The sequence below is a fragment of the Talaromyces proteolyticus genome, assembly GCF_021365285.1.
Source record: "Talaromyces proteolyticus strain PMI_201 chromosome Unknown BGW36scaffold_5, whole genome shotgun sequence".
Lineage (NCBI taxonomy): Eukaryota > Fungi > Ascomycota > Eurotiomycetes > Eurotiales > Trichocomaceae > Talaromyces > Talaromyces proteolyticus.
In genome coordinates, this window is record NW_025764281.1 from 795,210 (window position 1) to 815,797 (window position 20,588).

The window sequence follows — 20,588 nt, forward strand, 5'->3', positions numbered from 1 at the left end:
CGATATACCCTGATGTTACATACCGCGTGTATGAATTAGTGTCGGCGACAAAACCGATTTCAATTCATAGTATTTAGTATTCAATGTATTGAACGACTACTCATTTCTCTATGAATATTCATTTATGTAACACTTAGCTGGCATTGTAACCGAACAACAAAATTATCCTAATCATAGTAAAGTATTAATCGATGGTTGGGCGCCGCCCTTAGAACTCACTTCTTCAGGCTCACTTCTCCCTAATTGATTCCATCGCCTCACGAACCTCAGGGAAATCCAACTCGTTCACCGTCTCATTCCATAGGCGATCCATGAATTGCTTGCCCTGTTCAGTATACATGAAAGCATGAAATCTGTCCGCGTCAGCATGAATAGCCATTAAACTCTCCGAATCCATAATAAATGAAAATATACAAACATACGGATTAATTTCCCAATCACTCAAAAAGCTCCCATGGCTTTCCTTCCCCCTAGCCACCGCCGCATCTACATATCTCCACCCAGCCGAGTTCGTCGACGTTCCCAGCAGCATTGCAAGCGGGTATGCAAATATTTTGATCAGCAAAGGAAGATTGTGAAAGAAACTCGTGCCTGGAGTGAACGACGGATCAACGATATTAATCACTGTCTCGTCGGGCTTTATCATCTTGCTTAGTGTATACCCAAGCATCAACACCATTGATTTGGAAAGGTCGTATCGCTTCTTTGCTGCTGACATGTTCCATCTCTCACCTTGTTTGTCAAAGGGAGGGTGTAAGGGCGTTCCGTTGCCTTCGGAGAATTCAGCTATTAGAGCTGCACCAGAAGCAACTAGTGTCAGTCGCCCTGGTGTATTGGCGCCAGATGGCTTTTCCCTCTTCAATGTCGGAAGGAGGAGTATGGCCAGTAGTGCTGTGGACAAGTAATTAACCTGCAGCATCTCCTCACGTCCCGTAACCGGACTAGTTTTGTATCCCACATTCATAATGCCCGCGCTCAGTATAGCGATATCTAGACGCGGCAGCGCGGCGCATTTGCGCGCAAATTCTCGGATTGAATCATAAGAATTGAGGTCAAGCTGCCATACATCAATCTTGGCCTTTGGGTATTGCTTTTGCAGTGCTGCCGCTGCTTCTTGGCCCTTTGATGGCGATCGGGCGGCGAGGATTAGCTGAGACAGGCCGAGAGAGAGCAGGAGTCGGCCGGATTCCAGCCCAATCCCAGCGTTTCCGCCGGTTATCACGCCAGTTTGGTGCGCTACCGAGATGGAGCCGGGTTTTAGATACGCTGGTTTGGGGTTTGGGTGGAGTTGGTGTTTAGTGAAAATTTTGAGAAAGGTGTCGTGGCGGGGGGGTAGGGAGATGGAGCTTTGGGGAGATGACATTGTAACTGAGGGGAGTTATTGCGGTTGTGGTTGAATTCTGTAAATTTTGATCAAGGGTATGCTCCTTTTTATATATTCTATATACCATAATATATTAGACATATTGCTGTTGTTGAGGTTTGTAATAAAGGGATTATGTCTGCTGTCCCGATTAGGAAAACAATCTGGTCGTGCTATCCGTTTAGGGCTGGCGCCGGTCAGTAGTGATCTTTTAGCGCCGTCCTATTGCTCAGCCGCGTATATATCAATCCGTCGTCGCATACTCTCGATTCTAATCTTCACACTTGGCCACATTGACTTCCTAAAAGAGCAGCCATGATGCCACAGCAGCAGCTTGCCTTTGTACTGACCGACAGCTCCGCTAAGGTCCTGTCCTCCGAGCGGCAGCTGATACGGCGTCACTGCATGCGACTGAAAAACAAGCAGCCGGGTTCCCGTCGTTCGAAGCGTGAAGCTGCTAGAGCAACGGATAGATATTATTCACCGAAAGCCGAGAGGCAGGATCAAGTGTTGTCCCGGGGAGAAAAGAGAAGACAAGCCTCCAATGAACATAACGCTCTGCCACCGCCGTCGCCATCAGACTGGGCGCTTTTTCAGTTTCAAGAGGAACTTGATGCTTCCTCTCAGAAGATGATGCATCAATGTAGGTGACTTTCTAGAAAAACATATGACAAGGCCACTAATAAAAGGAGTAGACTTCATCTGTAATCCGATCAGAGACCCTTTATGTCCCTTCAAGCTCTTCGGCATCCAGATTGACTTTGACCAAGACCCATTCTGGTGTTTCCAAATGCTAGTTTCTGAAAAGCTGTGTTTCCATGCCCTCTTACTATTAGCCTCTGCATCGAACGACTTGATCCTCCGGCGGTCATTATCAAAAACCACATATCGACATCTCCAAAACACTTTGCCCATTCTCAACAATCGACTGTCTGATACGAATGCGCATCAATATGACATGATCCTCTACGTTGTTGGCATTCTAGCCTCTATCGCCATTGTCTTCGGCGACCACAATGCCGCCCAGATGCATGCTGCGGGTATATCAGAGATTCTGCGTCTTCGTGGTGGTGTCGCTGCCGGTACGCGTAATTCCATGATACATCTTTCGATAGATCGGTATGAATTACTTTCTCAATTGCTTGGCATTTACTGATCTAGTAAAAGTCTTAATTTCTCAAGTATGCTTGTCACCAAACTCTGGACTCCCATCTACAACGGCTCCGTGTGGAAAGACCCAGTTATGCCCGTTGGGGTTACGAAGCTATATTATTCACGAAACATGGTATGCGTCGACGGGCTGGTCGACTCAAATTTGGCGGTTGTATTCCACACTCTTCAACATACCGCGATACTGCTCAACAAGCATTATCATAACCAGACTGCGGTTAACGGGGTCTTTTTGCAGGAGTCTCTCAGCTTTGTGCATTCAAGTCTCATAGAACTCGACGGCCAGCTGACAGATGTTCTATCTGAGTGTATCCGTCTTGGTATGATGGCTCTTTTTGCAGCAACGTTTCGGCTTCCTGGGTTGTACGAGCATCCTTGCTGCAAAGCTCTAGCCAATGAGCTCCACCTTTCATACGCTGCGGCCCGCGGGTCGACTTCAGATGTTCCGGAAACTATAGATATCTGGTTGATGTTAGTGTCTCTAATTTCTGTTGATAATATGGATAGTCTGTATGTATGGGAAAGTTGGAAAGTATTAGCGACGCGTGGACTGTCGTGGGATGGGATACGCGGGCATTTGCAGCGAGTTATGTGGATTGACGCTTTTCATGATGACCTTGGTAGAAGAGCAGTTGACAGATTTAGAAAGTACTTAGAGATTTCTAATGTATCTGATAACTGCTGCCTGCTATGAGTCTATGAGTTCATGAGTTAGTTGACATTTGTAGTCGCAGTATCACCATGACGCGCGTAGACAGGAAGATTTTACAGCACTTCAGTCCCCTCAAAATTGTTCATTAATATTAACTATTTTCAATAAAACAATTTTTTTCAAAGCTATTCAGATATTTTCGAAATGTCAACAATGTCCCCCACAATCTCCAAATGCAATCGAAAGGTCCGTAACTCTATCAAAAAGGCACTATTGATATAACTAATGGTATCAATTATAGATTTCAAAACTCACGAGGCTTCCAGATGTCTCTGACTTGACTATCATTTGCGAAAACGTTAAATTCGACGTACATAGCGCCCTTGTGTATTCTCAATGCGCGGTTCTTAAAACCGCCTGCACCGGAAATTTCAAAGTAGCTTAATACGAAACTTATGCGTGGTACCAGTTGAAACGAATGCTAACATGTTTATAGGAAGCGCAGTCACGAATTTATGAAATGAAAGATGAATCCGAAATTATTGTTGGGAAAATGATCGATTTCTTTTATAAGGCAGACTATGACGAAACCTCGGGTGATTCTAAAAACGATATGTCTGCCCTGCAGCTCCATGCAAGGGTATTTGCTCTTGCTGATAAATATCGTGTGAACGATCTAAAAACTCTTTCTGCGTCCAAGTATGAGGCGAATCTGCGAGATTTTAAACCGGCGGAGTTTCTGGGTTCTATTCCAGATGTGTATAACTTGACGCCGGAGGCAGTTCGGACTCTCAGAGATATCGCGAAGAGAACTGCTCGAGAGAAGCTTCTAGAGTGTATTATCTCTGATAGAGAAGCTCGGAAAACTTATGACAAAATGAAGGAATACATTTTGGGCTTTATTCTGGATATTGTTGACTCCTATATCGAGCAGCCACCCGTCAGATGCAGAAATCGTTTTTTAGGAGCATAGAACATAAGCTGTCCTTACTGTGGATCCGTGACGTGCTTCCAACCTTAGGGGTCTAATTTTGAGAAAGAAACCTTACACGGCCTCGTGGATTGACTTCTTTGGTCGTCACAATGTTACATGAAACTAGTTTTGATGACCTATCGTTCCATAAGTAATTTGATCGCGTCTAGTTTTTGAACGAAAGTTTAAGTCATTTAAACTCGCTTTTTCTGGAATTTTGTATGCAAATATGGTTTTTCAATACGCTATAAACGTCAAACAATGAAGTAATTCGGTGATGGATTAGGGTTGAAAAATTGTCGGGCAGGCTGCATGTGACCATGGCTGCCTAGACCACATTTTCTCCTACTCTTCATTCCTTCCTCTTCTTTCATCCAGCTCCTACTGCAGCTGCTCATTTGATTCAACCCTTGACTTCATAGTGTTGTTTAGCCAAAGGAGAATTCCATAACCATTCTGCCAAGACTGAATAGCTTGTCAGTTCCTCAAGAAAATGGGGTAAGGCTGTCGAAAAAAGACCCCCTCCATCTCCACGCTATGAATTATTCCAATAAATTTCATTCATAAAATCATCTTTTCTATGAGATCATTTTTGCAGTGCCTTAAGCACACGCCGATGAGAAGTCAGGGGTATCCTCTCAGACAGATGCTAACAAAACCGGCTCTCTAGTTACACACACTACTACTCTGTTCGTGACAGGGGCTCGACTGAGTGGCAACAGGCCTGGCCTGCACTCATCGCAGACGCCTTGACAGTTGTCGAAGCCACCAGGGGATATGTGGACCTTTCCGGCCCCGCAGAGGATCTTGAGGACTATTCGCAACCACCTTCCATCAATGTGCGAACGGGGATTCACCTTAACGGTGTCGGATCCAATTCACACGAGGATTTTATCCTTCAAAAAAACGGCCAGTGGCGGTTTTGCAAAACGCGCCGGAAATCATATGACGTGGTGGTGACATGCATCTTGCTACGGGCGTTCATGCTTGCTCCTGGCCAGTTTCACGTCAGGTAGGTCTGACTACACAAATTTAATGAGTGAAGAGGAATAAGAAAGAAAATAGACTAATACCATTCAGTTCTGATGGCTCTTGGGCTGAGTGGATGGAAGCACGCGATTTGTACGATGAACTCTGGCCGGATGAAGATGTTCGGTGCCCATGGGGAGAAGGGGAAGAGGAGTCAGACTCCGAAGAGACGGGGAGTATTAATGGCGGTTCGTAAGGATCCTGGTGGTCTGGCGGTTGTCTTTAAAATCGCTGGAGAGCAAGCTCATTCTCTACGAGCAAGGGTAATGAAGGGAATGCGTGGGAAATATAAAAATTATTTTAATTTGACTAGGTCTGAGGTCTTGCTCGCTGAGACGAATATTCATAAAATTCAACCAAATAACCGAAATGTTTGTTATCACATAGAGTAGGAAATCCTTCTAGGGTTCACTATGATGTACGAAACGAATGGATAAACGGATTAATCATACGACTATTTTACTCAGTCGTCGTCTTCAGTTTCCCATGAATCATCATTTGCAGCATTCGGACCACCACGTACGAAGCCGTGTGGAAAGTTAGGGTCCTGCAAAGCCGCCCGCATTATCAATTCCTCCAAGGCCGGTGGAATTTCTCCCGAAAACCCTTCATCCTCCAAATCTTCATCGTCGATGCCGTAATCGTCATTGTCAGGCATGTTGTACGGCACGATTTGGAAATCTACCGTGGTATCTTTGAACAGATCTCTAAGGCCAAGGAAGCATTCTTCGGGGGTTTTTCCCGGTGGGATTCGTTGCCCAGGAAGTTTAATGGGCCGGGTGATATCTAGTGCGAGTACCTTGAAGCTGATAAAATTCGGGTAAAGGCCATTTTTACAGTCTGCAGCAATATTTTGGATCATTCCCAGAATAGACGAGTTGCAATCGGTTATATGGAGTGTTTTGAGCGAGCGTGGAAATTGAGGGTGCGGTGGAAGGTCTGCATGTGGGATGTAGATGGTTTCGAGCACGGAGAAGTCGCGGAGCGAGCCGATCTTAGTACGGCTCGAAAGGTATCCTTGGTATCCTTCAATATCCTCAATTATCCATGGATCCCGTGCAAATCCGAGGTAGAAAAGCTTGAGAGTATCTTTATGCAGGAGGGCGCCTTGGCGGGCATTTTCAGCGTTGAGCTCGCGACCAACTTTAAGGGGTCTCAGCTGTTGGTCTTCTAGGTCCAGGCTAAAGCTTTCATAGGTAAAATGAGTCAGTTTTTTACAAGCCTTCATGAATTTTTGAATAGCTCCACTATCAATATGACATTGATAAAAGGACACTTGCTCCGCTGTCAATTTTCTAGTCTTCCACGTAGATGGATACGATGGAAGATCGAGATCGCCGTACGTAAAAGTCAGAGTTGAAAGGTTTGGACAGGTAACGAAATTCTGATAAGACGCAATGTTGAAGCCGACAAGGTCAGGGTCACCATTGATCCAAAGATGCTCTAGGTTGGACAGAAATGAGGGATATCGATTGAAGAGTTGAGCGAAGGGAATTGTGGAGATTTGGCCTCCTGGCAGAAACAGCCAACGAAGCTTTGGTGTCTTAATAATCAGCAATGCTAGAAAAACGCTGAGATCGGATTTCTCCATGGCCGCAATCCACGTTTTCTTAAGAGGTTCGGTAAATCGAAGGTCCTTGATTTCACCTTTGAAAAGCACGGAGTCCTCTACGCCGAGATCGCTATGAGCCCCTAGGGTAAATGGGACTGTGATGTCGATAGACATCACATGCTGTCCAAGGTCTGGACGACGTTAGATAGATCTAGTAAAAGAGATGGTCTTGCTTATATCTTCAGTCCAGCCATCTTCCTCGAAATCGTGGAAGAGAACAGGTTGGGCTAGATCGCGGAACAACCGCGAAACTAGGCAGAGGTTGAGTAGAGTAACATTAACATCGTCATTTTCATCGTCGTGCCTGTCGCCTCTCTTCAATTCCTCCGCAGTGACTCCTTTGGGTTTCTCACCTTCATCCGCACCCTCTGGTAACTTTTCGAAGGATTCATATTTAGGGTAGAAAATAAAAGACAAAATATGGTTCAGTATCTCAATTGGGAGGTCCTGGATATGCACCATGATCAAGAATGCCAAATACCCAAGGCGTAGGGTTGATGTTTGCTATTAGATGATGCCAGCAAATGAGCCCCCTGAACGGCCCGTCGGACGCGTAAATGAGTAGAGCGGACGGTGCCCTGAAAAGGAGGTTAGGGCTAATAGAGTAGGGCTTTGATTCTCGTGACGCCGTGGCTTTACATGCAATTAGGAAAGACTCGACCTCTGAACCGTAATAGATTTACAGATTTACATATCCATGGGTATGGGTATTGTTGACTGCAAATCAAGCACTAAATCAATTAAACCTCTACTTCACACATAATAGCCATCTTTCTAAAAATTGTAACATGGTTTAGTCCGCGACCACTCATTGGCCGACTGGCGCCCCACTACGCATCTATCACCGGTGCAGATACCAGATGCGATAGCTTGTCACCTCATCAACACCTACTGCCTATATATTTAAGCGACTTATACATCCCTCACAGAGAAAAGGAGAATGGGCCCTAAAAAGAACCCTCCAGGCAAACCCAGCCACTCCAAAGGGAAAAACTCCGAATCAAAAAAACTCCCCAAAACCGGCCCGTCTACATCTCGCCGAGCAGAGAACAGCGAAGATAGAGAAATCAATTTATCGGCAGCGGTATCCTCAATACCGCTCTCACTACAGCAATTACTATTAAACATATTCAAACCCGCGCTTCTATCGCCATCTTCATCGCCATTGTTGCATGCACACGATGATCAAAAGACAGATCCGGAAACGAAAGACGATCTGCACACCCAGATTCAGACCCTGAAAGCGCATCTTTATAATAGGGATTTTGTCTCTGCATTTGCAGATGCAAGTCCAGAGCTTCTTCGAGCTTATGCGTTGCGATGGTCCGCGTCTAGATGTTTGGCATATGTCGGTGTGTTTAAAGCTGTGGTGGAGACTCTTTTGAACGGCCCGAAATTCAAGGGAAAGGATGACGGTGGTGGTACTTTGCAGGCCCTGTGTATAGGTGGCGGTGCCGGTGCTGAAATCATTGCGCTGGCTGGTGTCTGGCGGGCTTTGCTAGATGAATACCAGACCCTTGAAATTAAAGAAAAGGAGGAATCCGGTGATGTCGATATTGGGAAATTATCTCTGGAAGATAATAACACAACAGCCAACAAACCATCACGCTCCTTGCCCCAGCTTTCCATCACTGCAGTCGACATTGCTGAATGGTCGAATGTGGTTGACCGCCTCAGCAAGAATATACACTCTACAGCTGTCCCGGGGTCAAAATCATGTCACTCGCCGCTTCTTCGAGACGAGTCGTCCATCAAAATCGCATTCCATCAGCTCGATGTGCTTTCTCTTTCCGAGACTGAACTCTCATATCTAATATCGCCTCAGAACAGTACCCACAGCACGAAACTGATTTCACTAATGTTCACACTCAATGAACTCTTCTCTACGTCCATGCCAAAGACAACACAATTATTGCTGCGTCTCACAGATATGACTGAGCCAGGAACGATATTATTGATTGTCGACAGTCCTGGGAGTTACTCTACGCTGTCTTTAGGCGGAACCACGGATAGCCCGTCTGAGACCAAACAGAGACAATATCCCATGAAATTCTTACTTGAGCATACTCTCCTCGCGGTTACAGAAGGAAAGTGGGAGAAGATTCTCTCGCAAGATTCTAGATGGTTCCGCAGAGATGCGAGCAAACTAGCGTATAGCGTGAATCTCGAAGGCGGCGAGGGTTTGGTCAAGCTAGAGGATATGAGGTATCAAATCCATGTTTATCGACGGATATAAAAGTTGCTGCGGAAAAGTGAAGATGTCCTATTGCTACATAATGGTGATGAAATGATATGACGAGTGAAGACTAGTACAGACAAGTTCATTATACGATAAGCCCCGTATGTTGTTTTTTATTAACTCCTCAAGCCCAAGAGCAAACTTGTGCTTTTACCACCCTCCTTTCCTTCACCACCTGGAAGATAAGTGACGTTGGGGTTACTGGCCAAGGTCGCGGCAATGTCCTTGGTAGCGTCAATACGACGGATTTCAATCAAACCAGTACCAGCCTTCTGGACCGCTTTGCTGATGATTTCGGCACTCTCGGCTTCACCCTCGGCGCGGATAACGCTGGCCTGACGCTCTTGTTCAGCGCGTTCAACGATGAACCGGGCTCGCTCGGCGTCTTGTTGAGCAATCTGTTTCTGTTCGACAGCTCGCGTGAATTCTTTTCCAAAAGTCATGTGTGTGATGGATACGTCTTCAAGGGCAATATTGAACTGCTCGGCGCGGCGCATCAAATCAGTGCGGATTCGGTTGGAAACAGCTTCTCTTTGGGTAATCAGCTCGGCGGCGTCGAATTGGGCGACGATGGCTTTGAGGACTTCGTTGCCGATGGAGGGGAGAACACGCTCGTCGTAATCGGTACCATATGACTAGATTTACTCGTCAGAAAATTATCGCCAGACGCCACGGGTCCATGACTTGACATACCTGGTAGATCTTCGGGAGGTTTGGCACCTCCGGACGATGCAGCACACGCAGGGTCAAGCTGACCATCTGCAGATCCTTGGAGCCCGTTGTCGTCGAGATGTTCCGCGGCTTTGTGCGTACATCGTAGATGATACTCTTCTGCAGCCAGGGGACGAGGAAATGCGTCCCTTCACCGACCACTTTTTCCTGCACACCGGTCAGACGGTCGAAGATGACGGCGCGCGTGCCGCCCTTGACGTCGTAGATGGAGGCGTCGATGGCGAGGGCGCCTGCAATGGGTATGGCGAACCAGCGTAAGAGAGCGTTTGGAGACGCCATGGTTGCGGGGTGATGTTGATGTCTTGTATCAAGCTGATGGGTCGAGAGCTCTGCGGACTTTCCTGGAGGTCAGCTTTCTGCTGGTAGCCACCGCCTAGCCATATTTGGCTAGTCCGAAATCACAATTGGTTAGCGCGTTTCCATTAGTGCGCTGGATGTGATCCAATCATGATCTCACCTTGCCCGAAGTAGATCGACGGCTTCGATTTGCTACTCTTCTTTTACTATTATTTATTATTCCAATGCGGAATCAGTTTTGTCGATGTTCTTCGCAATATGGTTGGGAAAGCAAACCCTAAGATCGGAGTGTAAGTTATGCAGCACGTCACTTCTCCCTGATGGGTGTACACTGTGCAGAATCATATTAATGCACATCTAATAGATGGGCTGGCCCACTCGGCAATCCCGGTACTCATCTGAATGTGAACAATTGATGAACTGCCAGCATGCTGATTACAACTAGGAACTCCCATTCCGCAGAAAGGCATCATTGCCTTTTCCCTCTCCCCCAATCGTCAGCGCATCTTGGCCGGCACTGCTGGGGCTGCAGTATTCAACACCTTTCGACGCTCCCGCCAGCAGCTGCTCTACGTTGCGCCTCCGTTTGTCATTGCGTATACTGCCATGAACTGGGCCATTGAGAGGTACACCGGCACTAGAATACAGCATAGAAGGGGTATGGAGCTAACAGCATGTGGTAGAAACGAGTATTTGAACTCGAAGCCTGGTCGTGAGGCCGAGGGCGAGGAATAAAAGTTTGTGTAGCTGACGAAGGCAGTACCTTGGTGTTGAAGTAGAGTCAATTTGTTATAATTTCCAAATTTTATATTTTCTAGTAAAGTATTACAGTCCCATAATGAGCGATGTCATAGTTTCCCAACTGGGAGCGAGTCGCGCCGGGGAGCTCAACTGTGTTAGGGCGTCCCCCCACTATGTCGGCGCTGCGGGCGATAACAGCGGCGGCCAACCCCGCTGTCGTTGCCGCTGCCCAACTAATGAGCAAGAAAGAGGAAGGAAAGGCAAGGGAAAATTTTAGTTTACTTTTTTCCCTCTCTCCCTTCCCTCTCATATTGTATGATATACAATCGTTTATACCCTTCCATTCTCCCCTTTCACAGCAGCCTTGGTCTGGCCTGTACGAAACGAGCGTTGAACAATTCTCTTCCTCGTGTCACTGCCCCTCCTCCTACAAGTTTCGTTTTTCGCCGTCCGATATCTCTATCCACCATGAGCGAGATCACTCACCCCACCATCAAGGGTACGCTTTAACATCCCTGATTATGCAATTTCTTTTTTTCGAAGCATATTTGTCTAATTCTCACCAGATGGCTGGTTCAGCGAGACTTCCGAAATGTGGCCAGGCCAGGCCATGACCCTCAAGGTCAAGGAAGTCCTGCACCACGAGAAATCAAAATTCCAGGATGTGCTCGTCTTCGAGAGTACCGACCACGGCACCGTCCTGGTTCTCGACAACGTCATTCAATGCACCGAGCGCGACGAATTCTCGTATGCCTCCAATACCACTACCAATAACGAACCTACTAACGTAGAATTCTAGGTACCAGGAAATGATCACCCACCTCGCCATGAACTCGCACCCAAACCCGAAGAAGGTCCTCGTCATTGGTGGCGGTGACGGCGGCGTGTTGCGCGAGGTCGTCAAGCACGAGACCGTCGAGAAGGCTATTCTCTGCGACATTGACGAGGTACAACCCATTCTCCTATCACACGAAGAAAAAAGAAAAAGACAAACTCATGATTTCAGGCCGTCATCCGCGTCTCCAAGAAATACCTGCCCGGCATGAGCATCGGCTTCGAGCACCCCAACGTCAAGACGCACATTGGCGACGGCTTCAAATTCCTGGCTGATTACAAGAACGAGTTCGATGTGATCATCACCGACAGCTCGGACCCAGAAGGGCCTGCCGAGTCTCTGTTCCAGAAGCCCTATTTCGAGCTACTCAACGGGGCGCTGCGAGAAGGAGGCGTGATCACTACCCAAGGTTGTTCGTGACCTTTCTTTTCTCCTCTTTTTTCATTTATCTTCCACTCACCATCTCTCTCTCCCTCCTTCCCATTCAATTCCACTCCATTCCCACCATCTCACCCCATCCTCCGCCCACAATCAAATAATTATATATAGAATAAACTGACGAAGTACAGCCGAAAACCAATGGCTCCACCTCTCGCTGATCACCGACCTTAAAAAAGCCTGCAAAGAAGTCTTCCCCGTCGCCGAATACGCCTACACCACCATCCCAACCTACCCATCAGGCCAAATCGGGTTTATGGTGTGCTGCAAGGACGCCAACCGCAACGTGCGCGTACCCGTGCGTGAATGGTCGCGCGAGGAGGAAGAGAAACTGTGCCGGTATTACAACGCCGATATTCATCGGGCGAGCTTCGTTTTGCCAAATTTTGCGCGAAAGGCGCTTGATGTGTAAAGATTTCTCTTTATTTCTTTTTTGTGGCATGGTGAAAAAGAACGCATTGGTGAATGGGAAGAAAAGTTTGGGCTGGGGTGGGTAAATTGGGGGTTTGTGCCTTGATGTGTAATGTTCGATGGCAGTATTATCAGTCTTTTTCTCTGCAAATAATATTAATTGAGAGAATTTCGTCATCAGTATACTAACCTAAATATTGGTAACCCTTTTTTTAGTTATTTACACCTACGGCGTATCACGGATGATCTAATTAACGTATCTTCATTCCATACATAAAATTTTCAGGGCTAACTAAGTCTAACGTAAAACGCACATCCAAAGGAAGACATAGTCTTATCAACTTATATGAGTTGCTGGAAAGCACGGTTGATGGGCGAGCGAGGGTTGACGCCCTTCCAGAAGTCGATAGTGGCGATTGCGCGCTTGCTGATGCCTTCGGGAGTGAATTCGAATTTCTATAGAGTATTAATTAGACAGAGAGCTCAACATGAAACTGAATAATGGTAAGTAACTTACAGCGTAAACCTCCTTGTATGGACCAGAGGCACCGAAACGGTTCAGACCGAACTGCTCGTGAGAGTACCGCTCCCAACCCATGGTCGAAAGAGCCTCGACGGACAGCACGGGAATGCCGTCGGGGAGAACCGACAGACGGTACTCCTTAGACTGGGAGTCGAATACCTCAAAGCAAGGAATAGAGACAACGCGGGCAGCGATGTTGTGCTTCTCCTTAAGGTACTGGGCAGCATCAATAGCAATGCTAACCTCGGAACCGGTGGAGACGATGGTGATAGCAGCGTTCTCGGCGTCGACGGCAACGTAACCACCCTTCAAGGCAGACTCGATGGTGGAATTCTGGAGTTGAGGAAGGTTCTGACGGGTGAGGGCGAGTATACTAGGAGTGTGGGTGGAGGTGAGGGCCGAGTAATAGGCAGCGCTGGTCTCATTACCGTCGGCGGGACGCCAGACCATCAAGTTGGGGAGAGCACGGAAGTGTGCAAGGGTCTCAATAGGTTGATGAGTAGGACCGTCCTCACCCAGACCAATGGAGTCGTGAGTGGCGACCCAGATAGTGCGGACCTGAGACAGGGCCGACAGACGGACGGCACCGGCAGCGTAGGAGACGAAGTTGAGGAAAGTACCGGCAGCTGGGATAACGGTGCCATATGCGGCGAGACCGTTCATTATGGCACCCATGGCGTGTTCACGCACACCGTAGCGGAGATAACGACCGCTCCATTCACCAATGCCGTACTCTGGGGGCTGGAAGTCAACTGCCTTCTTCCAGCGAGTGTTGTTGGAGCCAGTCAGATCGGCAGAACCGGAGAGGAGCTCGGGGATAGCCTCGTAGATCTTCTCCAAGACAGTTTCGCCCAACTTACGAGATGCAATGGCGGCATCAGTGGGCTTGTAGGTAGGAAGGTTCTTCTCCCAGCCCTCGGGAAGCTTGCCGGCAAGACGGCGGACCAAATCAGCATGCTCGGTCTTGTACTCAGAGCCGTACTTCTGGAACAGGGTGTTCCATTCCTGCTCTTTGGCAGCGCCTTCAGCGGCTCTCTTGCTGTACAGGTCGTACACGGCCTGAGGAACGACGAAGCTCTGATTGGGGTCAAAGCCGAAAGACTGCTTGACATGCTGGGCGTCGTCAGCCTTCAGGGCGTTTCCGTGGACGCCACCAGTACCCTGGAGCTTAGAACCGAAACCAATGGTAGTAGTGATCTTGATGACGGAGGGCTTATCCTTGACCTGCTGGGCCTTGCGGATGGCCTCTTCGATGCCCTGGAGATCATGGTTACCATCCTTGACCTCGAGAGTGTGCCAGCCGTAGGCTTCGAAACGCTTCAACACGTCTTCAGTGAAGGCACACTTGGTGTCACCATCTGCAGGAAATTACTACAAATTCACTCTACTCATATAGCGGCTGCTTCACTCACCAATGGAAATATGGTTGTCATCGTATAGAGCAATCAGGTTACCAAGCTTCAAGTGACCAGCTGTGCTAGCGGCCTCGCTGGCAACACCTTCCATAGCGCAACCATCACCGAAGATGGTATATGTGTAATTGTCAAAAAGATTGTAGCCTGGCTTGTTGAAAACAGCGCCGGTGTGAGCCTGAGCAATGGCGAGACCGACGGCATTGGCGAAACCCTGACCCAGAGGGCCGGTGGTGACCTCAATACCAGGGGTTTCGTGGGCCTCGGGGTGACCGGGGGTGATACTGCCGAGTTGCTATCATAAATTAGCTGGATTTCATATAATACATATTACCAGCTACTCACACGAAAGGCCTTCAAGTCATCAATACTGAGGGCGTATCCGAAAAGGTGGAGCAAAGAATATTGAAGCAAGCAGCCGTGGCCGTTTCTAGTCGCCGTTAGCTCTGTTCATTCCCAGCCAGGTGGTGTACTCACGAAAGAACGAATCGATCCCGGTTAGCCCACTTGGGGTTCTTGGGGTTGAAGTTCAGGAATTTGTTAAAAAGAACGTGGGCAGCAGGAGCCAAGCCCATAGGAGCACCGGGGTGACCTGCGCAAATCAGTGCCAATACATACAAATATTCATATCGACCAAAAATTACCCGAGTTGGCTTTGGAAGTGGCATCAACCTGGGCACCGAATAATCATTAATACCAGAACGACCATTTGCGGCATTCATTCAATGCTGCGTCAGGCTCATCTCCTCCGTGTCTAGTTCTAAAGACAGACACGGCTTTTGTGTCCAGCCGGGTAGCCAAGCTTTGCAGCGGGCGGCACTGCTCCGGGGGGGTTCCAGACATCAAACCCAGGCCGGAAGAGCTTGGAAAACGACAGCCAGCATGAAGGAAAGAAGTGAAAAACGTACCGCAATCACACGGATTGTGTTGATGGCCAACTGATCGGTTTCAGTGTAACCCATGATTGCCGATTCTGTTTGTCACGATTAGCTGTGGTCCTGCAAAAACCAAAAAAGCTATTGGGGAAGCTATGGAGGGGTAGCCCAGCCAAAACGGGAATAAATGTTGGGACTCACGTACAATTGAGGTATATGACTCTTCAATCCAGGACAAAGTACGATGGATAGGATGAAGAAGAGAGATACAGACAGGAGACAGGAGAGAGAAAGAGGGAGAGAGAGAAATAAAGAGAGCAATTGACCTTTTCTGCACAGCGTCACCGGGGGGCAGGCGCGCGTGGAGGGGCAGCGCCGGTTGGGCAATAGCGGTGGGGCTGCGCGGTGGGGGTGCTCTCACAGCCAGAGTGCAGAGCCGTTACTAAGTGATGCTGTAATACCCGGCTTTCTTCTTTTCCTTTCTTTTTCTTGTCTACTGCTTTCTGTTCTTGGTGACAGTGCCGGATGTATCATGAATCCTTATATATTATATATTGACTACCATCCACTACAGCCATATCCGAACGCAACGCAATGGCTGTCAACAACGGACAAAACCGCGGATATACTGTTCGTTACGTCATGGTGAACAGGAACGCATACAACACGCAGCGCTCGTCTTCCTATGTCTCCCGCACGACATGGGTGGTTGCTGTAGTGGTCTCCTAACAACTCCGCGACGCCCAGCCAGCATCTAGATCAGGGTGCTTACACATGTGTGCCCCTCAATACAGATCCGAGACGACTAAGCTAGGTCAGCACATGACTAAACAGCATCCAGACTAAGTTGTGGAATTATCCGAGCTGCCATTGACGGATGCCCCGGCGAGGCTGTCTTAGCAAAAAGACTACTGGGAGCACGGGATCAGACGGCTTTGCTCCGCTAAAGTTGTGACCCAGAGAACAATGCAGAGCGGATATACAGCGTCTACGGGCTTCGTGTTGAGCTGGATGAAGTTGGAATTTAGCCGTAACTAATACCCGCCTCGCTCCCACGAGGGATGAGCGACGGAGAAGAAAATAGAAGAAAAATCAAAGGAAAAAATAAAATAACCATCCATCACTTGACCTTGGCCATATGGCACAATGGCAAACGACACTCCTAATCTAATCCAGGAACCTAAATCGCTGCCGATCTCGGATTGCCTTAACAGATCATCCCGGCTGATCAGGTGACTTGGCCGGGCCCTGCGATTTCTTAACCATACCCAGCATCAGGGGACACTGATGATTCGGAAGTAGCGGTGCAGGCATGTGTAAATCAGAAAGTCATGACATTGACAATACAGGTTGAATGCAACTCCGAGGACATGTGAAGAACTATATACAACTGAATCTGCGTAAATTACACCCCAAATCCAAACCCGCCCAAACACAACACAGCACAGCGCAACGCAGGCAGGTATCATTGAAACAGACGGTCCAATCTCCAGTCATATGTACCAACTCCAAGAAACCATCATAAACAACTAGAATACTAGAATAAATAGGCATAGTCTTACGAGGTCATAAGCTGTTGCTCCCATCCATCGAAAAACCCGAGATCGATAAAGTCATCATCAACGCTGGGGATCATGATCCCTTTCAGTGGATTAGCAATGCTGATGCCGCCGGCCACTGGCATGCCCATGCTGTCCGTGGTAGGGAGGTCCTCTGTGCTTCCGAAACTAGCTTCGGAGCGGCTCTGCACGCTCCGCGGTGCGTCATAAATATGCGGTAAATCACCGCTGCTGGGAGACCACGTCTTTGGCGATAGATCTTGAGAAGCAGGAACAGACTCGCCATTAGAGACGGGATAAGCCGCGTTATAGCCAAGATACCCCGATGCCGCCGAGTCAAACGGGCTTGTGTCGCTACCGCACTCTTGGCCGCCGTAGATGCTATTAAAAATGTTGGACTGGCCACGGTCCAAGTCACTGAGGATAAATTCCCAGTCGGCTGCAGACAGTGGCGCCGCAGATAAATCTGTACATGACATCGCCCTGATGCTTTCGTTTTGCACAGGATAGTAATCAAGGTTAGTATCAGTCGATAAGTCTGCAGTTCGACGTTTCGCTAGGAGATTTTGAAAGCCAGCCTGGTGAGAAACATTGCGAACGTGATGGCTGGTGTCAGATAGTTGAGAATCAGTCAATGCGCCGTTTCCAGTGACTGTATTCCTTCTAGATGCCGTTTGGGGTTTGGTGTTTTTCGAATTGGGGCCCAAGGAGATACGAGACTGTAGAGACTGCAAGGCCCTCTTTGGAGACAGAGCCTCGGGCTTCGGCGCTGGGGATAGCTGTTTGTTACTGTTGGACCCAGTAATGATGCTGGTAAGGGCGCGGAATTCGGACCCAGCCGCCGCAGATGCAGCCTCTAATTGTTTTCGCACAGTTAAGAGGATCTTTTGAGTCTCTTTTGCCAGCTTGCTATCTTGCTTGAGGCCGAGACTTTGCCACAAAAGGCCGAGCCCTGATAGATACGCGACTTCCAAACGATTAATAGACAACGAAAACGAGAGGCACCTTTCATCTAGCAATTCCAGAATCTGAATGATGTGTTTACTGGAATCAGCAATGGATAGTATGGACGGGTTGGCGATAGTAGAGCTGCCGAAGCAGGCTGCAGGTCGATGAATCAATGTCCGAATGTAGTAATACACCAAAGACTAGCAAAGGTCAGTATATTAATATGCAACTAAAGAGGAAGTATACGAACCAAAAGTGGCGAACGACTACCCGTGACATTGGTGCTTGGCTTGTCTTGGGAGAATACCAATTTCAGGTGAGGTGGCAGACTCCTTTGCCATGCATCCAAATCCTCTGATACACCGCGCAGTTTCGACACTGGAATTTCGTGGCTGACCGGAGACGGATATAGGATATCGAGAGCCTTCCCCAGGATTTTAGAGGCCTCTAATAAAGCTAGGGCAGTAGAAAGTCGAGTCGATTCTCCGGGAACTGCCGGAACGAAGCCGTTTTCATTGACATTCTCGTCATCGACATCCACAGGAAGCTCCGTGGAAATATCATTCTCGCGGAGCATCACAGGCAGACCAGTTGCGGCAGCGGTAAATCTAGTGTATTTTAGCGCAAGGTAATGAATACAAGGTTCAATCATCTTACCGATCCAGAACATATTGGCACCAAAAAACCTTCTTACGGGTCTCGGTAGCCAATGGATCGAGTGCAAACCGCGCCTGGCTTTGATGTAGCCCAAGCATGTGCGCCATGCCCACGGCAAGGCCACGATAACGTGACAAAGACTGGTAGTCTCCTTTGGCCAAACAATACATCTGGGCCAAGACTAGGCACTGCATAGTTGAGATAGACACATCACTAGCAAGCGACTCGAGTGCAGGATACCAGTTTCGCTCGAAGAGAACTGGATTCTGTGTGGGTCTCGACTAGTAAATGGTGAGTTTTTCTCGATGATTCAAATGATGAGGATAGCAAACCTTTGAGGAAACTGCAGCAATGGCAAATATAAGATTAAGCTGGGTGACTACGTGCGGCTGGCTTTGCAGTGACTTTGGTTTGGTCACGTAAATATCGTAAGCTTTGAGAATGGCAGGCCGGTGCACTACTGGGTACAGCGGCGCCCATTCTTGAAAGTAGATCCCGATTAATTGATCCGATTCCAAGCGCGGTGGTAGTCCGGAGGTCTGATTTGGAGAATGATATATTTTGGCAGGGAACGCCGTCAAGGCTTTCGTTGAAACGGATGATCCATTTTCTGACAGCTTTGCTTTAAACGAATTTGAAAAAGCGCGCACGCTCGACGGTCCAGAGAACGGGGTAGCGGCAGATGAGCTTTTTGTCGACAGCGATGAACTAAGCTGAACATGAATCACACCTTTGTTGTCGGAAACCTCTGACTTTTTTCTTTCTGCAGATGCGGCTGCTCCAGCGGGATGGCCGGGAGAGCGCGGCTTCTGCGATGGCGACGCAAATGAGTGTATGCGAGACAGCAATTCAATCTTCTCATCTTTCTCGTCCAGCAGATCCTTCAACTCCCGCACTTCAGACTCCAGCGATCGAACCCGTTCTTCCAGCGACTCTGTATATCCTCGAGGGAAAGCGCGACGGCTGAGCTTGTCGCTCGTCTTGCACTCGAATCCCACGCTGGAACACTGACTGCAGCACGGGCGGATGCCATCGCAGCGAATTTTCTTGCTTCGACAGCGATCACAGGCTTGGGCGATGCGGCTCTGGGTGCTGTTACCCACCTTGATCACCTTCATAGGCAGGATTCCGGGCATGGCGGCGATGCGGTACTTCTCGGTGTCCAGCACAAAGGGCAAAGTCAAGCATTTGCGAGGCCAGAGGGGCCAGGGCGGATCAGGTTGTGACACTGCTTTGCTGAGGGAAAATTTCAGGCGTTGAATATGCACAAGTCACGAATGGTTGCGGGGGACAGGTAGCCAAGTAGTGTGGACAGGCAGTGCATGCGTAGGTGTAGTAAAAGACTAGTATCGAAATGTGGAGGGAAGGGACCATCGTTGTTCCGATCGGCGGCGCAGCGTGGGAGTCCGCGCGGGGTGCCCCAAGCGCTAATTCCAGTAAGCCCCAAGTTTCCGCAGGGCTAGCCTCTTAGGGCCTAGCACAGCGGACAAAGGGAAGGCGGATGCCCAATCAGTGGCGTAGCTGACTGCGCCCGGCACATGATTGGCTGGTGCTTCCGCAATCTCTGTCGCTCTCCGTAGTATTTACTTGTCAGTTATTGCTACTCCCTGTCATGAGTCCTCTTGTTATTACTCCTATTGTGGAGTGATTCTTATTATCACCATTATCATTATCATTATCATTTCTGGGGTATTTCCCATGCTGGCTGTGCTGCGAACTCCTGATGGGAGTTACTGATATGAGCATGTCGTCACCATGATTATCACATAACAACTTCAACACTGGGGGAGATATCTGCCGATCACAACACACTCTCACCAACGCCATAAACTGTTCCACCTGCCCGTGAAACGAGTAACATACCTAGATTAGGATCTATGGACACGGTATGACTATGAGGCTTGAGTATGGGTAGGAGGAACAAAGCATGCAGCGAACTAGAGGCACAAATACACATTATTTGGCCAGAAGAAAAAGAACCGGGGTATCTTCAACTAGTACGCCGACTTTCCCCGCTCTCTACTCAGAATCGAACTCTGGGGACATAATATGGCGTCGGCGTCAGTCGGTTGGGGAACAGCTCGATTGGCCGGCCCCACTGTAAGGCCAATGTGGAGATTGC

At 48.4% G+C, this 20,588-nt stretch overlaps 12 protein-coding genes across 12 annotated transcripts; 6 read left to right on the forward strand and 6 right to left on the reverse strand.

Annotated features, from left to right (window-relative positions):
* Positions 1 to 229: 229 nt before the first annotated feature.
* On the reverse strand, positions 230 to 1,363 carry BGW36DRAFT_448508 (uncharacterized protein; the record flags this gene model as incomplete). Its single annotated transcript, XM_046221751.1, has 2 exons — positions 230 to 325; positions 419 to 1,363. 2 exons carry the CDS (start codon positions 1,361 to 1,363, stop codon positions 230 to 232), a joined length of 1,041 nt encoding a protein of 346 aa, XP_046072997.1.
* A 314-nt stretch (positions 1,364 to 1,677) lies between these two features.
* On the forward strand, positions 1,678 to 3,227 carry BGW36DRAFT_406490 (uncharacterized protein; the record flags this gene model as incomplete). The annotated part of the gene is made up of 3 exons (XM_046219003.1): positions 1,678 to 2,006; positions 2,059 to 2,482; positions 2,525 to 3,227. Coding segments are annotated over 3 exons (1,456 nt in total), but the record flags the coding sequence as incomplete, so codon positions are not given.
* A 259-nt stretch (positions 3,228 to 3,486) lies between these two features.
* Positions 3,487 to 4,158, forward strand: BGW36DRAFT_293635 (uncharacterized protein; the record flags this gene model as incomplete). The annotated part of the gene is made up of 2 exons (XM_046211017.1): positions 3,487 to 3,621; positions 3,691 to 4,158. Coding segments are annotated over 2 exons (603 nt in total), but the record flags the coding sequence as incomplete, so codon positions are not given.
* Positions 4,159 to 4,550: 392 nt separating this feature from the next.
* BGW36DRAFT_339699 (uncharacterized protein) lies at positions 4,551 to 5,519 on the forward strand. The gene is made up of 3 exons (XM_046213045.1): positions 4,551 to 4,656; positions 4,829 to 5,170; positions 5,239 to 5,519. The coding sequence occupies exons 1-3, from the start codon at positions 4,652 to 4,654 to the stop codon at positions 5,381 to 5,383; spliced, it is 492 nt and encodes a 163-aa protein (XP_046073000.1). The 5' UTR covers positions 4,551 to 4,651; the 3' UTR covers positions 5,384 to 5,519.
* Positions 5,506 to 7,333, reverse strand: BGW36DRAFT_376282 (uncharacterized protein). Its single transcript, XM_046215866.1, has 2 exons — positions 6,977 to 7,333; positions 5,506 to 6,930 (listed from the first exon to the last, which is right to left on the reverse strand). Exon 2 carries the CDS (start codon positions 6,911 to 6,913, stop codon positions 5,651 to 5,653), a length of 1,263 nt encoding a protein of 420 aa, XP_046073001.1. The 5' UTR covers positions 6,914 to 6,930; positions 6,977 to 7,333; the 3' UTR covers positions 5,506 to 5,650.
* On the reverse strand, positions 6,941 to 7,261 carry BGW36DRAFT_426240 (uncharacterized protein; the record flags this gene model as incomplete). The annotated part of the gene is made up of 1 exon (XM_046220233.1): positions 6,941 to 7,261. The coding sequence occupies one exon, from the start codon at positions 7,259 to 7,261 to the stop codon at positions 6,941 to 6,943; it is 321 nt and encodes a 106-aa protein (XP_046073002.1).
* Positions 7,334 to 7,739: 406 nt separating the features above from the next.
* Positions 7,740 to 9,035, forward strand: BGW36DRAFT_396296 (uncharacterized protein; the record flags this gene model as incomplete). The annotated part of the gene is made up of 1 exon (XM_046218141.1): positions 7,740 to 9,035. The coding sequence occupies one exon, from the start codon at positions 7,740 to 7,742 to the stop codon at positions 9,033 to 9,035; it is 1,296 nt and encodes a 431-aa protein (XP_046073003.1).
* Positions 9,036 to 9,154: 119 nt separating this feature from the next.
* On the reverse strand, positions 9,155 to 10,049 carry BGW36DRAFT_358072 (putative prohibitin complex subunit Phb1; the record flags this gene model as incomplete). Its single annotated transcript, XM_046213933.1, has 2 exons — positions 9,155 to 9,673; positions 9,732 to 10,049. The coding sequence occupies 2 exons, from the start codon at positions 10,047 to 10,049 to the stop codon at positions 9,155 to 9,157; spliced, it is 837 nt and encodes a 278-aa protein (XP_046073004.1).
* A 276-nt stretch (positions 10,050 to 10,325) lies between these two features.
* Positions 10,326 to 10,802, forward strand: BGW36DRAFT_426243 (putative ubiquinol-cytochrome C reductase complex subunit UcrQ; the record flags this gene model as incomplete). Its single annotated transcript, XM_046220234.1, has 4 exons — positions 10,326 to 10,357; positions 10,432 to 10,457; positions 10,513 to 10,693; positions 10,751 to 10,802. The coding sequence occupies 4 exons, from the start codon at positions 10,326 to 10,328 to the stop codon at positions 10,800 to 10,802; spliced, it is 291 nt and encodes a 96-aa protein (XP_046073005.1).
* A 474-nt stretch (positions 10,803 to 11,276) lies between these two features.
* BGW36DRAFT_293938 (putative spermidine synthase) lies at positions 11,277 to 12,493 on the forward strand (the record flags this gene model as incomplete). The annotated part of the gene is made up of 5 exons (XM_046211044.1): positions 11,277 to 11,307; positions 11,375 to 11,555; positions 11,608 to 11,755; positions 11,815 to 12,052; positions 12,213 to 12,493. The coding sequence occupies 5 exons, from the start codon at positions 11,277 to 11,279 to the stop codon at positions 12,491 to 12,493; spliced, it is 879 nt and encodes a 292-aa protein (XP_046073006.1).
* A 341-nt stretch (positions 12,494 to 12,834) lies between these two features.
* On the reverse strand, positions 12,835 to 15,055 carry BGW36DRAFT_358075 (transketolase TktA; the record flags this gene model as incomplete). The annotated part of the gene is made up of 6 exons (XM_046213934.1): positions 12,835 to 12,948; positions 13,010 to 14,373; positions 14,428 to 14,722; positions 14,773 to 14,857; positions 14,905 to 15,019; positions 15,046 to 15,055. The coding sequence occupies 6 exons, from the start codon at positions 15,053 to 15,055 to the stop codon at positions 12,835 to 12,837; spliced, it is 1,983 nt and encodes a 660-aa protein (XP_046073007.1).
* Positions 15,056 to 16,860: 1,805 nt separating this feature from the next.
* Positions 16,861 to 19,602, reverse strand: BGW36DRAFT_294149 (fungal-specific transcription factor domain-containing protein; the record flags this gene model as incomplete). Its single annotated transcript, XM_046211062.1, has 4 exons — positions 16,861 to 18,009; positions 18,060 to 18,417; positions 18,467 to 18,747; positions 18,799 to 19,602. The coding sequence occupies 4 exons, from the start codon at positions 19,600 to 19,602 to the stop codon at positions 16,861 to 16,863; spliced, it is 2,592 nt and encodes an 863-aa protein (XP_046073008.1).
* Between the last annotated feature and the right edge of the window lie 986 nt (positions 19,603 to 20,588).

Coding starts and splice junctions, on each gene's coding strand:
- BGW36DRAFT_376282 (XM_046215866.1), bottom strand. CDS start 6,913: ATGTCTATCGACATCACAGTCCCATTTACCCTAGGGGCTCATAGCGAT.
- BGW36DRAFT_339699 (XM_046213045.1), top strand. Junction 5,171..5,238: donor CCTGGCCAGTTTCACGTCAG/GTAGGTCTGACT, acceptor AATACCATTCAG/TTCTGATGGCTCTTGGGCTG.